The sequence below is a fragment of the Balaenoptera borealis genome (assembly GCF_965194805.1).
Source record: "Balaenoptera borealis genome assembly, chromosome: 13".
NCBI lineage: Eukaryota > Metazoa > Chordata > Mammalia > Artiodactyla > Balaenopteridae > Balaenoptera > Balaenoptera borealis.
Window position 1 is genome coordinate 23,259,192 of NC_138870.1, and position 15,516 is coordinate 23,274,707.

The following is a 15,516-nucleotide window of genomic DNA, read 5'->3' on the forward strand; positions in this document are numbered from 1 at the left end:
ATCACTAATTACTAGAGAAATGCAAATCAAAACTGCAATGAGATATCACCTCACACTCGTCAGAATGGCCATCATCAAAAAATCTGCAAACAATAAATGCTGGAGAGGGTGTGGAGAAAAGGAAACCCTCTTGCACTGTTGGTAGAAATGTAAATTGATACAGCCACTATGGAGAACAGTATGGAGGTTCCTTAAAGAACTAAAAATAGAGCTACCATATGATCCAGCAATTCCACTCTTGGGCATATATCCAGAGAAAACCATGGTTCAAAAGGATAAACGCACCCCAATGTTCACTGCAGCGCTGTTTACAATAGCCATGACATGGAAGCAACCTAAATGTCCAGCGACAGACGAATGGATAAAGAAGATGTGGTACATATATACCATGGAATATTACTCAGCCATTAAAAAGAATGAAATAATGCCATTTGCAGCAACATGGATGGACCTGGAGATTATCAGACTAAGTGAAGTGAGACAGAGAAAAACAAGTATCATATGATATCACTTATATGTGGAATCTAAAAAAATGATACAAATGAACTTATTTACAAAACAGAAACAGACTCACAGACTTTGAGAATGAACTTATGGTTACCAGGGGGGAAGGGAGAGGGGGAGGGATAGATTGGGAGTTTGGGATTGACATGTACACACTGCTATATTTAAAATAAAATGCCTTTCCATGAAAAAAAATAAAGTGAGAGATGTGCAACTCTTCCTTTCTTAGAGGCCACTGTAGGGTTATTAACTGGACTAATTTCAATATTGTTGTGTCTCAGGGAATAGGGAGGCCCAAGGAGAGGAAGAGAGATGGGGAATAGCCAGTCAGTGGAGCAGTGAGAACACACACAACATTTATGGAATAAGTTCTCTGTCTTATATGGGTACAGTTTGTGGCATCCCAAAACAATTTACAAGAGCAACATCAAAGATCATTGATCACAGATCACCATAACAAAAATAATGATGAAAAAGTTTGACATACTGCGAGAATTACCAAAATGTGACACAGAGACATGAAGTGAGCAAGTGCTATTGAAAAAACGTCGCCAAAGGTTTGCTCAACCCAGGTTGCCACAAACATTCAATTTGTAAAAAAACGCAACATCCGTGAAGCACAATAAAGCAAAGCATGATAAAATGAGGTATGTCTGTATTTGTTCCATTAGCCTAGTCTTTCCCAAAGTAAATTCAATAGAACACTAGTTCCATGGCCATTAATGGGTGATATTGTCAGGTAAGTTTGGAACGGAATGGACTAAAGTCAATCAGGTTTATTTACTCAAGAACTTCTCAAAGTTGTTAGTATGCTTTCATATGTTAGATCTTACAAAATAGTATTTTCCAACGTCTCTTACTTACCACTTTTCAGAAAATCTACATGTGCATCTTTGTGATGAAGTAGCTCCACATCGTAATTGGCAGATGTGTTAGCATGTTGTTCTTCCTTAAAGCAAAATTTAAAATAACTTGGTTTTGTTTTTAAAACAATGAAGTAATTATTCATTTTGCTTAAAGTGAGATCAAATATACCCAACAATAATTAGCTATAATAAGGGGATAGTTTGCTCAGTAATTAATCTATTTAAAGATGCAATAATTTTCCACAGCAATATAAACTATATTAAAAAACTATTGGCTACATATCAGTAATAAAGTAGTGATTTTTCTTACGTATGTCAGAATTAACATAGATGGTTCATCTAGAAATTTTAGAAATTTTTTTACTCTGAATGCATTGTCCTGCCAATACTTTTTATACACAAATATGATGTAACTGAAATAGTTTACTCAATGTAAAATAGTTGATTAAAGGAGGAAATAGCATCTTTAAATACCTATAGTAAATTAGCAAACACCAATTATATAAAATAGCAAATACAGACTAATTAACAAGTTTAGTAACTTGTCCTCACTAAATAGTAAATAGAAACTTCAATATTATCTATTTACAAGAAAAAGACAAAGATCGAGGAGTCACACCAGTAGCACACAAATATAGTCAAATTTAAAAAGCAAGGTATCTGTCACCCTCAGGGTATTTTTCTTATAACTCATGAAATTATATTAAAGTACATCTATTATGCTATTTTAGTTGTTCACTGCTGCCTCACCTAAACTGTTCTATTGGTTAAGGCTATAATTTCTATTAAAGAGCCAGCCAGTGGTATAAGGAGGAAATTAATAATGAAAAGATTACATTTCTCATGCAATTTAGTTTTCATCATATGGTGGCAAAAAAAATGAAACTGGACTTATGAGAAAGCTAATTTAAATTTTTAGATATACTGGCTACTTTATATTTGTAAATATAATCAATACAATTAAATGTAACTCCCCTCAGTAAAAATTTATTTGACGCTTTCTATGGGCCAGGCATTGTGCTGGTTTTAGACAACTAAATAACATAATGAAAATGACAAGGTAGTAATAGATTCCTAAGAAAATCCATTAGTAAAATCATAAGACTCATATGTTTTTCAGCTAGAATCATAAACTTGTTTAAAACTATAAACTATTTTTCCCTAGTTAGACCTATTAGTTACAAACACCTTTATACTGGGTAGGCAAGAACAAAAATATAAGAAAGAAAAGATCTACTAGAACACACAAAGTGAGTAAAATCTAATAACAACTGTCAGGAAAAGAATCACAGAAAAAGTAATCATTTCAGATAGAAATTATATTTTGATGAAAGTAATGAGAACAAAATTAAAAACAAAAAAGCTGATACAGAATGTTCTTATTAGAAAAAAAAAATACAGCACTTTGTTCTGTGATCCTTTCTTGTTGCTTTTCATTATTTACTAACCTGGTCAAAGACACTGAATGTGTGCTAGCAAAACAGAAAATATGATATGGGAAGAAAAAGTTAAGGTTCATTAAAATAAATAATACATATCAAATATTTAAAAAGCAAAGCAGAGCTTTCAAAACAACAAGAAAAAGAACTGCCTACCTTCATTGGAATATTTGTAATAGTAGTTGAAGCCAAGTCGAAATGCTGCTGTACTAAAATATTTAATTTGGTAGCAAGATGCCGTCCTGCACGAACACTATGAACTTCGCTGGTTAAAACGGGGGACAACTACAGAAAGGTATGAAAAAAAAAACCCCACAAAACTTTAATACGTTTTAACTTAGTGCTAAATATTTTACTTCAACCCATGAAAATTAAGTACTTTTACTTGTGAGAATTTAGGGGGAAAAAGGTCCATAAATTAACCATAATCATTATTTTAGTAATACATTTTTATACATTCATTCATTCAACAGATAGGTATTAAAGAGAACTTACTGTATAAATTGCCAGAAACTGTGTGAGCTACTGGAGGATACAGCAGTGAACAGGCAAAATCCCTGTCCTCTTGAAACTTAGTGTAGAATAGTCTTTGATTTAAATATATATTTTAATTTATAATTTTTACTTCTATTTATCTATATGCAAAATTGATTTGAAGTGCCCCACAGAAATACTGTAGAGAAAATAATTAATTTTGTGGAGAGGACAAACCTCTGCAGATACTACTACTTACTACAAAGAATGAAAATCACTACAATCATCATATTTTGTCACCAAGAAATGTATAAGGCAGCCAAAAGTTACTTATAACAAGGTACCAAAATTTTACTCATTCCAGGGTAATAGTATTTATTGTAAGTAAATTATTTACTTATCTCAAAGTAAAGCCAATATAATGTCATGTTACCAAGAGTCAGAAAAAAGTTAACAAAAAATGGGCTCATGCTGGAAACCACATAAAACACAATGACAGAGATAATGACCTAAAAAAAAAATCAGCTATAAAAAAATCATTATTTAAGTTAATACTTCACATGTTTATATTAAGTAATGCTAAATAAAAAAACAAAAATAAGAACATACACATTTAATATAGTTATACAAACACACATGTCTGTATTTCTAAACACAGACCACCAATGCAGAATATCATGTGATGTGAATTCATTTAACAATCAACAGACTCATCTCTTCCTTTAAAGTTGTTCAGATTTATTTGAAAAGTAAAACCAAAGTTGGAAATTAGTCTTTTACCCCTCTGGATAGGTAAAGTTAATTTCTTTGTTATAGGAGTGTATTTTGATTAAAGAGTGTATTGTTTTCCTAATGAGAAGAAAAACAGTTCTACAGAGCAAGAAGTCATTAAAGCAACTGAAATCCATTACAGTAATTGAAATTTGAGGAACAATACAAATTGTGTATGGTTTGAGAACACAGTTATTTAAAATAAACATCAACAGGCAAACCAAACAAAACACTTTCAAAATCTACAATTATAACATAAAGAACCAATCTAGGTACTTTGCCATACAGGTTGCTTTCAAAACTCTAAATATTTTTGTATCAGAAAATGTTGGCAACCTGATCATTCTTATGCTAAACCTTCTCAGCATTTATTATTAATAATTAACAATGATCTCTTCTTCCATTACTTCTGCACTTACCTCTTTTTTAGGACGATCAGATACAAGGCTGTCTTCACCAACTGGGTAGGTATGGATCAAGACTAGCTCACACTTCTGAATCTGCATGAGACTTAAAGAGAAACTTTTCACTTAGAACATAAGACTATATACTACATAAAGAATTCAGGCAGGTAAACTATAAAAAGTTTTATATACTAAAACAGTGTGTCTCTATAATCAGATACTACGGTTAACATAAAAGTTAAATATTGAGAAAGACTGTATAACTGCTGTACTTGTATGAACATTTAGTGAATAATTTATATGAGTTTAATTCAAATGCAAAAATGATCATTTTGTGTATTCGAAGGATAAAATAAAGGGAAAATTCTTATACTCTGGTATAATTTTCAATAGATAACTGCCACAGAGAAAATGAATATATTGTGTATTAATTTCCCTTTTGCTAGTGTTTTTCAAGAACAAATTATATTACCTATAATTGGTTATTTCCAAGAATACAGAATTTGTAATACTAAAAAGTTACCCCCAACTTTTTATTTATTTTTTGCCCCCTCCATTTTATTTCTTTTTTTAAATTGAGGTACAGCTGATGTACAATAATAAAAGTTTCAGATATACGACAGTGATTCACAATTTTTAAAGGTTATACTCCATTTATAGTTACTATAAAATACTGGCTATATTCCCCATGTTGTACAATATATCCTTATAGCTTATTTATTTTATACATAGTAGTTTGTAACTCTTAATCCCTACCCCTATCTTGCCCCTCTCCCCTTCCCTCTCTCACTGGTAACTACTAGTTTGTTCTCTATATCTGTGAGCCAACTTTTTATTTTAAAATTTCCAAACCTACAGAAAAATTGAAAGAAAAGTACTATTCAATGAATATCCATAAATCCTTAACATAGATTAGCTAATTAGCTGTTAGCTACATTTGTTTTCACTATAAATGCCTAAATAGATGTACATTCTTTTTTTTTTTACTAAGTCATTTGAGAGTAAGTTGCAGAGGAAATGATATTTCATTCCTAAATACCTCAGCATGCTTCCTTCTCCTAGCGAGAATAATCCTACTCGTTGACAATAATACCAGTACTCCACCTAGAAAATAGTAGCTCGATCTAATAAAGACTCCTCACAGCAACTGTCCCAAACATATCTTTAGTGGCTTTTATCTTTTTAAAAAGTTCAGGCAATATAATTAGTTATGTTTTGATTTGGTACATACTGAATAATGCCACCAATGATTTGCTCATTTTATAGATTTGTAATACAGAGTATGAGAACAAGCCATCAAAAAAAATATGCATTATAAATTTATGTATTATTTTATCCTTCTGCTCACCTTTCCTGTGAGCAAAAAGTAAAATTTTAAACTTAAAGGGAAAATGGGACAAGAAGTTTCTGATCGAACATACGTTTTTGACTAATTTGTAAAGCCAGTAGAGAACTCAAGGGAATGGTACCAATTACCATTAAAATTATTGGAATAATTATAATGAAAAAAATATGACTATAAAATGGAATATTTATTCCATTTATGGATTATACTCACTGATCTGAATTTGCAGCAAGCTTGTTATGTTCATGAATTGTTTCCTGGACACAGTCCTCAAGCATTCGCACATGACTATCACTATGGCATAAAAAAGATAAAACCAACTTAAATAAATAGTCAGAGAAAAAACTAAACACACTATTCAGCTGTAGTATCTTGTTACAGGCACTTAAAACTACTTCAGTAAGGACTGTCTGTAGTGTGCTTATTCACAATACCAAACAACCAATTGAATGAAAAACTAGTGAGGAAAAAAAAGTCAAATCGACCTACGTGATAACAATCTAAACGGTTTTCACTGAGATGAACTGGATATTTTAGAACTGGATAAACACAGTTTCGATATTAGAAAGGCCACATGTGATATCCTTAAATGCTAACATGTTGCCCCTGCTTTTTTTAAAATAAAAACTACAATAGGATATTAAAATTCCCTCAGTGAAAGAATTACTGTGATTAATGTCTCACCTTTTTGCATTAGTAATGCAAATTATTCGTCCTCTATTTCCAACACGTTCTGCATTCTCCATTAGTAGAGTACGAGCCTCATGTTGGTATTCGGTAATTTTACAGAGGGTTTCCACTGCTGCAACAAGACCATGCAGAATACTGCAGCATTCTGGATCTGCCCGGGGATTAGGAGGCCCAACAGCTGCTAATGCTGCCATCAGCTAAGTAAAAGGGAAAACAATCATGTTGACAAGAATAAGCACAAGTCAGACAAAGGCATCACAAGAAAATGAAACTACAGACCAATGTATCTTATAAATATGGATACAAATATCCTCAACAAAATACTAGCAAACTGAATCCAGCAACATACAAAAAGAATTATATACCATGACCGAGTTGAACTTATCCCAGGAACACAAAGTTGGTTTAATGTCTAAAAACTAATTAATGCAAACGATATCAATGGAATTTTTAAAAATCACATGATCATCCCCATAAATACAGAAAAAGCATTTGACAAAAATCTAAAACCCTTTCATGATAAAAAACACTCAACAAACTAGAAATAGAAGGGAACTTCCTCAAGCAGATAAAAGGCATCTATGAAAAACCTATACATAATATCATGCTTAATAGTGAAAATTAGATGTGTTCCCTCTAAGATCAGAAACAGAAGGATATCCACTCTCACCACTTCAATTCAATACTATACTAGAGCTTCTAGCCCAAGCATTAGGAAAGAAAAAGAAATAAAAGGGATTCAGATTGGAAAGGAAGAAGTAAAACTATCTCTATGTTGCAGATGACATGATCTTGTATGTAGAAAATCCTAAGGAATTCATTAGAAATTTTTTAGAAATAATAAGCAAGTTCAGCAAGGTTGCAGGATACATGATCAACAGACAAAAACCAACTGTATTGCTGTACACTTGCAAAGAACAATCCAAAAATGAAATTAAGAAAACAATTCCATTTATAATAGCACCAAAAAGAATAAAATGCTTAGGAATAAATTTAACAAAGGAAATGCATATTTTATACTGAGAATTATGAAATATTGTTGAAAGAAACTGAAGATCTAAATGAATAGAAAACATCCTATGTTCATGGACTGGAATACTTATTATTGTTAAGATGACATTACCCAAACTGAACTACAGATTAAACATAATCCCTGTCAGAATCCCAGCTGACTTCTTTGTATTGACAGAAATTGATAAGCTGATTCTAAAATTCATATGGAATTACAAGGGATACAGAATAGCTAAAACACTCTTAAAAAAGAACAAAGTGTGAGGACTTTGCTTTATATATGCATAAAGATACGCTGGAAGGACCCATTAAAAACTAATAGTGGTGGGCTTCCCTGGTGGTGCAGTGGTTGAGAATCTGCCTGCCAATGCAGGGGACACGGGTTCGAGCCCTGGTCTGGGAAGATCCCACATGCCGTGGAGCATCTATGCCCATGAGCCACAACTACTGAGCCTGCGCGTCTGGAGCCTGTGCTCCGCGACAAGAGAGGCCGCGACAGTGAGAGGCCCGCGCACCGCGATGAAGAGTGGCCCCCGCTTGCCGCAACTAGAGAAAGCCCTCGCACAGAAACGAAGACCCAACACAGCCAAAAATAAATAAATAAAATTAATTAAAAAAAAAAAAACTAATAGTGGTGGGGATAAATAGTGATGTGCTGGTAAACCAGCTCTCCAAAGGGGAAAAAAAACCCCTAATCTGTAGTGTTTGCCAATATCTATGGTTAAGTACTCCCATGATCGCTACTTTCAAGCTTTCACTGAATGTAAAGTTGATAGGAGATGCACACACTCAGCTCTCCCAAGTTGGTATAACCAGGCTCTAGCACACCACTAACTGGAACAGAGGATGAGTGGGAAATTTTTCAAGGCTTAGCTTTTACTTACACACACACACACACACATATGTATACATGCAAGTATATATGTAAAATTTATTTTTAAACTACATAGGTATTACCTATTCATAAAAAGTGATCAAAAATGAAAGAAAAAATACTGTATATATAGGACTATAAAAAGTCCCTGGTACATAGGAGAAAAAATAAAAAGCTGCTTTTTAGGACAGGGGTGTTGTGGTCCTGGGAAAGCAGCAGAAAGCTTAACTTCTGGAGTCAGATAACTATGGACTGAAATTCTGGCTCTGACTTTTAATATTGTGTGACCCTGGTTTATCTCTCCTAGCTTTTTTCCTAATCTGAAAGTGAAACTAATAATAGAACCTGTGCCACATTAGTATGATACTTTCAAACTTTATTTAATTTAGCCAACAAAAACAAGACCAAAACTCCTGAAATCTGATAAATTTTTTGTAATAAGATCTACAATGTAGAGGATAGAGTCACGTGCTGTAACAGAAAGAGCCCTGGACCCAGGTATGCAAGTCAAACTACCTCTGGCACCTGTGGGCTTCAGTTCCTTCAGCTGCACAAAGAAGGAGTCTAAGCAAAAGATGTCTACAATCCTTCCAGCCCAAACATTCTTCAATCAATCTACACACCCTACCCATGCAAGTGACTCCCTCTTCCTGATCCCCCCCAGATACAGAATCACAGTCGTTGGAGGAAATGAACCAGAGAGGTACCAAGCATGGATACCACAAAGCACAGCAGAGTGTCAGGGAAAGACACTAGACCAGTGCTGCCCAAAGGAACTTTCTCTGATGATGGAAAAGTTCTATAACTGCGCTGTACAGTAGCCACTATCCACATGTGGCCTACTGAGCATTTGGAACGTGGCTAGTGCTACAGAGAAACTGGATTTTTTAATTGCATTTAATTTTAATTAATTGAAATTTAAATAGTAGCTATTTGATAGCTAATAGTAGCTACATATGGCTAGTAGCTACTATATTGGACAGCACAGTACTAGACCAAAACTGAGTGAAAGTTCACCTACTGGATGGTAGAACCTACCCTCTCCCCTGGCTCCCAGAAGGCTGACAACCAAGTTTATAGCATACAGGTGGAAGAGTGGAAGATCTTCTCTGGAGACCCTGAGAAGTCCCAGAGAGACAATCTGTCTATTCTGACATCTGGAGGCCTCCCAGGGAAAACAACTAGATTAAATCACGATGAAGGCCAGTCAGCAATACCTACTCCACAACATGCAGATCTTCTAACCTGCTGTTTAGTGCCCTGCTTTTAAATAAGGTTGCATAGCTAAATATCAGTAGGCATTTAAGAAAAGCCTCAACATGAACACTGAAAACACAAGGAGATCAAAAGAAAACTTCAAATAAACTAATACCTTTGGATTAAAAAATTACACCCATAAAACAAGAAAAGGATATGACAAAAATGGACATAATTAGAGCGTTAAGTAAAAGTTCTTGGAAATTAAAAATAAGATCAAATAAAAAGTTCCATATAAGGATTAAAAGGAAATAGGTAAAAGGCCCAGAAAGAACAACAATGGGAGGATCAGTGACAAAAAGAATAAGGAATTTAATCCAGGAGGTCCAACATCCCATTCATAGGGATTCCAGAAAAACACAGAACACAAAGACAAGAACATTATCAAAGAAACAATAGGGGAAATTTTCCTGAAGAATATAAAGCCTAGCACAATGAATGAGAAAAGACCAACACCAAGGCCAATCATTGAGAAATTTCAGAACATAAAGGGGGAAAGAAAAGATTCTAAAAGGTTTCAGAGAGAAATTATGAAGAAAAATGATACTGGACTTCACAATAACACTGGGAGTTATAAAACAGGGGGGTAAGGCCTTCAAAATTTTGAGGAGAAAATTATTTGCATTCTGAAATTTTTATACCTCAAGTATCAATAAACTGTAAGGTAAGTTACAAGAATTCTGGAGGTTATATTTTACCAAAATAAGAGATTACACACACACACACACACACACACACACACACACACACACACACACACAAAAGCAAGGAGGATGAGAGCAGTGCACCAGGCCTAGAAAGCAACCAGTTCAAAGTGCAGCCCAAGACTGCGTTCCAAGAAGTTTTTCAAGGGAAAAAAAAAAAAATCAAACTACTAAAATTCTAATACATTAATGATAAGTATATTGAGAAGTTTCAGAGACATGAGGAAAAGCGGCAATAGATTCTCAGAAAACTAAGCATATTAAAGGGGAAAAAAAGGAAATGATAATTTCCAGGAACACCAAAAAGTTGTACAACAAAGGAAATAACACAGAAGTCAAATCATTGTGCTGTAGACCTTAAACTTATACAGTGCTGTATGTCAACTATATCTCAATAAAACCTTAATAAAACACAAAACAAAGGAAATAATCGCATATACTACTTGGCTTAGCAGTGGATAACACTTTATGTAGACATTATAATGTAAACACGAAATTTTGAATTAACCAAAACTTCTAATACTGAGAAAATCAGGGAAGGGAAGAAGGCAGTGAGAGTGGCATGGGTGAGAGGAAGTATAAAAGGTAAATCCTCATCGACAATAATGATAAATAAGGTTTAAATTGAGAACTCTGTAAATAGCAGTAAAAACATGTTATTTAGAAATAGGAAGTAAATACTAGATGAGCTAAAGAGTTGAAAGCTTGCTTCTAGAAAGTGGGGAAAGACTGGAAGACAGACAGCTGTTTTTCTTTTAGTATTAGTTGGTGTTTTAAAACTATGTGCAAATACTATACCTATTTTAAAAATTATATTTTAAGAAAGTATTACCACATCCAGATAATTTTCAAAAATGGCCACGCTCAAAATCTAAGCATACCTCCTGCAAATTTTGGTCTTCTTGAGTCCAAGAATTTAAAACATGTGCTCCAGAGTCACTCACAATGAAATTCACCTAATAGAGTTCAAAGAAATAATTAGTATTCAACTCCAAGTCTTCTCAATCACATCATATTTAAAACATTTATTTTATTATAAATACCTTTTAATATATTATATATAACATAAACATAAATAGAGAGTACAGTCTCTAGCTCTGGTTTGCTGATTGATTCATTCATTCATTTTATGGTTACCGAATGCCTAGCACAGGCCAGGTGCTACTCTCAGCACTGGGGATATGGGAATACAGTGATGAATACAACAGTTCTGTTGCTCACAATGTGGGGAAAGCCGGGGTTCCGGGGTGTGGTAAGACAGAGGGTAGTGCAGGGAGAATACAAACAGAAATAAATGAACAACATAATTTGAGAGAGTGATAAATGCTATGAAAAAGAAGTTGTTTAGCTTCTTTAGGTTGGGTGATCAGAGAAGGGCTCTCTACAGAAGTGGCAATTGAGGGAAATCCAAAATGACCAAAAGAAACTAGCCAGGGAAAGAGTTGGAGGTAGAAAATTCCAGGTAGAGCAAAGAACAAATGCAAAGATCTCTAGGTGCACACCCTCAGAAGGGTGAATGTCAGAGTGGACAGAGATGTAGGAGATAAGGTCAGAAAAACAAGCAGTGACCATATAACCTAGAGCATTGAAAGCTAAAAGAATGGATTTGCACTTTATTCTAAATTTTAAAGTAAAGGGACTTCCCTGGTGGCGCAGTGGTTAAGAATCCGCCTGCCAGTGCAGGCGACAAGGGTTCGATCCCTGGTACGGGAAGACCCCACATGCTGCTGAGCAACTGAGCCCGTGCGCCACAACTACTGAGCCTTTGTGCCACAACTACTGAAGCTCGAGTGCCTAGAGCCCATGCTTCGCAACAAGAGAAGCCACCGCAATGAGAAGCTCGTGCACGGCAACAAAGAGTAGCCCCTGCTCGCCACAACTAGAGAAAGCCCGTGCGCAGCAAAGACCCAACGCAGCCATAAATAAATAAATAAATAAATAAATAAATACATAAATAAATAAATAGCATCCTAATTCTTCCACTGTATCTGTCAAATTTCTTAAAAAAATTTTTTTTAAGTAAAATGCAAACAAAATATAGTATCAGGTTAAGATGATAACAGTAAGGATACATTAGAAAATATATCAAATGATGGCTATATTCCCTTTTGGGAGGAGGGTGAGATTACTTCTTTCCCCTGGACTATATGATCTAATTCATGATCTTTTTTCCTATTATCTATGTAATACTCATTTTGCTTCCCCAGTAAGTTTGATAAGCAGCTTTTTCTCCTAAGACTTACCTGACATGAACATATTTTACTGGCCACTTTACTCACATTACCTCATTGAAATCTTACAACAATCATAGGAAGGAGGTGTTATGCTTACATGGGAGGAAACTGAGGCTTGGAGAGATGAAGCAAAATGATCAAGGTCACACTGCTGGTAGCTTAATGATGCCAAGACCTGAACCAAAACCTGTGCGCTAAATCACTACATTATGCTTCCTCTCATATATGCTTTTTTACCTTACATGATACACAATTTACAGAGCGACTAAAACAATTTATATTTTAATTTGGAACATATCTGAATGTATAATATATATTAGCCTCTCTGTGTTCAGCCTTACGGTTACTGGTGTGCCTGTGCCAGTCTATGAACAGGCTAGGTCCCAGCCTACGCTGCTCCAAATGAGACAGAAAGCAAAGCATCCACTTGTGGCTTAACCAAATGACTTTCCCAAAATAAAACAGTTGAGATTCTGAAAACTGAAGATAATTTTCACACTTGTAATTTCTATCAATCTTCAACTTCTCTTCTTACTGATAAAAACAATTTCCCCTTAGCATTCTTAAGAGCATTCTTTACAATATGGCCAAATCCTGCAGCAATTTAGGACACTTTCACTAAAACTGTAAGCAGCCAGGTTCAAATTCTGGTTCTTCCTCTAACTAGCTACATGACTCAGGGCAAATTGCTTCTCTTTACCTCAGTTTCTGCGTTTCCAACAAGGCAGTAATAAACAAGGCTGATATTCAGATGGAACATACCAACACATTCTGACAAAGTGCTTTCAGCCAACATCCCTTCTGCTTAGGCTGGCAACAGTTCTCAGTGGTCAGTGTCTGTTCCATTCTGGTTTTTATACACTTTGAATACTGTCCCAGTAATTACAGTAGCTACCTCATAGGACTGCTGTAAGAGTTAAAGGAGTTAATATGAAGCACATGTAAGTGCTCCATAATTGTTAGCGGCCCCAATTAAATACACATATTAACCCCAAAGGGGAGTTCTATATACTACACTTTTAAAGTAGTAAATAAACAGTTGTAAGTCAAATCTAAAGCAAAGTCATACATAAAAAGTGTAAAAAGCAGTCAAGTACATCCCCCAAATCATGATTTTACTTGTACTTCACACTCACCAGCTTTTTGAAAGGAAATATATCATACATTATTCTACAATATTCCATGGAAGATTCTACTGAGCAAGTCCACAATGATTTAGATATAGGGGCCAAAGGGATGATTCCTTGGGTCCTATTCTTCACCAGCATATCAAACTCGACATGCTGTCTGCATGATTCTGCCATGTAAGGGCAGTGATCCACAACAAATACTGTTTTATGAGATTCAGAAAAAATCTTCATTTTGTTTTAACCTGTCAGAGATAAAATATATTAGCCAAACATCTTATACATAACATTTAATATCTTAAATTATTTCTAACGAATGCGTCTTTTCCTCAAGATTTGATAGGGAACATGAATAATCAGTAGTCAAAGAAATTTATCGAACAAAGGACAAGACTTAATGAGGTCATGACCAGAAAGTAACAATTCAAGGGACGAGCTACACCATATACACCTGTCATTCTACCAGACACAGGCAGATTACAATACATGCAGATATTTTTTGCTTTTGGAATGAACTTAAATTTGCCAGAAGAAAACATTTTTTACAAATAATCGTACTTGTTTCCCTTACATAATACCAAACAAAGTAAACGATAAACACTCTTCAAACACACTTTTGATGATCCTTGCTAATTGACATCAATCAAATATAAACCCCTAAAGTAATATAAGGCAGCATTTGGGGGCTTCCCTCCAAAAAAATCTCTAAGACTTCTGAAAAAGGGTGGGGATTGGGGAGAAAGAATGAACTGGAAAGAGTGACAACAAAAGGGAAGCTCAAAACATAACAAACATCTCCTAAGATAACTGCATATCTGGTCTTCGCATTAGGATAAGGACCTCAAATTCACTCTCTCCACCTTAGCTTCTGAAACACCACGGCAATTCATCATGTAGAACAGAAAAACTTAGGTGCTACCATCACACGGTGGGAAGGAGGAACTTTTGAAACTTTTTCTTATAAGAACTCCCTTGCTTCGCTAATAAAATCTTATACTGAATAGACAATCCACATTCGAAAAGCACAGGGTAAACACAGCAGAAGTGTTCATTAAAACGAACCGACTTTTTACAATCCAGCTATTTTCTTCTCCTGCTTTCAAATGCATTTCCCCTTCACGCAAAACTCTTCTTTGAGAAACCTAGACACACTCTGCTGGAAAGTGGGGGGTGGAAAGTACAAGGTGAGTGGATAAGGAAGACCTCAGGATCGAGGTTCGCTTACTTTCGTGCCTGGTCCTGCAGTGAAAACGAACAGAGGCTATGCACCACAGCCTCTCTGGAAAAGGCTGCTGGCTGGGTGGGGAGGGTCAGCGCACAGTCAGGAGTGTCTGGTACCAAAGACAGGGGACTATGCTTTCCCCGCTCATCTCCTAACACACCGGTCCTTCCCAGGCTTCCTAAATGCAGGAGCGCGCGCGCCTGCGCGTGAACACAAACACTCACACACTCGGACTGGCGCGTGCGCAAAGCACTCTTCGGCAGCCCCGCCACGCTGCCCTTCCCCCTCTGCGGGCCAGACGCCCAGGTCTCTAACAGGAAGAGGGCGGAGCCAAGAAAAAAATGCCTCCGACCCTCAAGATTTTCTACCCCCTAATTTTCCCAGTCACCCATTGGGAAAATTGATCCGGGCGACCTAAGAGCCTCCCCAACAGCGAAGTACCAACCACAGCACCGGCTAACGGTGCTACGGTCCCCCAAGCGCAAGACCCGCCCACCAGATCTCCCCTTCTCCGTCTCTCCACCCACGCCCGTTTCCCCTAGCAAAATTCGCGAGACTTTGCGAGAGGCCGAGAGAAAGCTTGAGTGTGGATTA

General features: G+C 35.7%; 2 protein-coding genes across 4 annotated transcripts in view; one reads left to right on the plus strand and one right to left on the minus strand.

Annotated features, from left to right (window-relative positions):
* Positions 1–15,466, minus strand: part of INTS13 (integrator complex subunit 13) — a 32,589-nt gene extending 17,123 nt beyond the window's left edge. For 2 of the 3 annotated variants that reach the window (XM_082352166.1, XM_082352165.1), the window contains exons 1-8: positions 14,926–15,466; positions 13,710–13,945; positions 11,221–11,295; positions 6,488–6,690; positions 6,017–6,097; positions 4,474–4,564; positions 2,966–3,094; positions 1,369–1,453 (exon numbers count right to left, since the gene is read on the minus strand). In XM_082352166.1, the coding sequence (XP_082208292.1) occupies positions 1,369–1,453; positions 2,966–3,094; positions 4,474–4,564; positions 6,017–6,097; positions 6,488–6,690; positions 11,221–11,295; positions 13,710–13,934 (889 nt within the window). In that variant the 5' untranslated portion in view covers positions 13,935–13,945; positions 14,926–15,466. The remainder of the gene's footprint in view (positions 1–1,368; positions 1,454–2,965; positions 3,095–4,473; positions 4,565–6,016; positions 6,098–6,487; positions 6,691–11,220; positions 11,296–13,709; positions 13,946–14,925) is intronic. The other variant, XM_082352164.1, reaches the window with a different exon arrangement.
* The window catches only part of LOC309609978 (dystroglycan 1-like), a 135,192-nt gene that overhangs the window by 43,827 nt on the left and 75,849 nt on the right, over positions 1–15,516 (plus strand). The window lies entirely within an intron of this gene.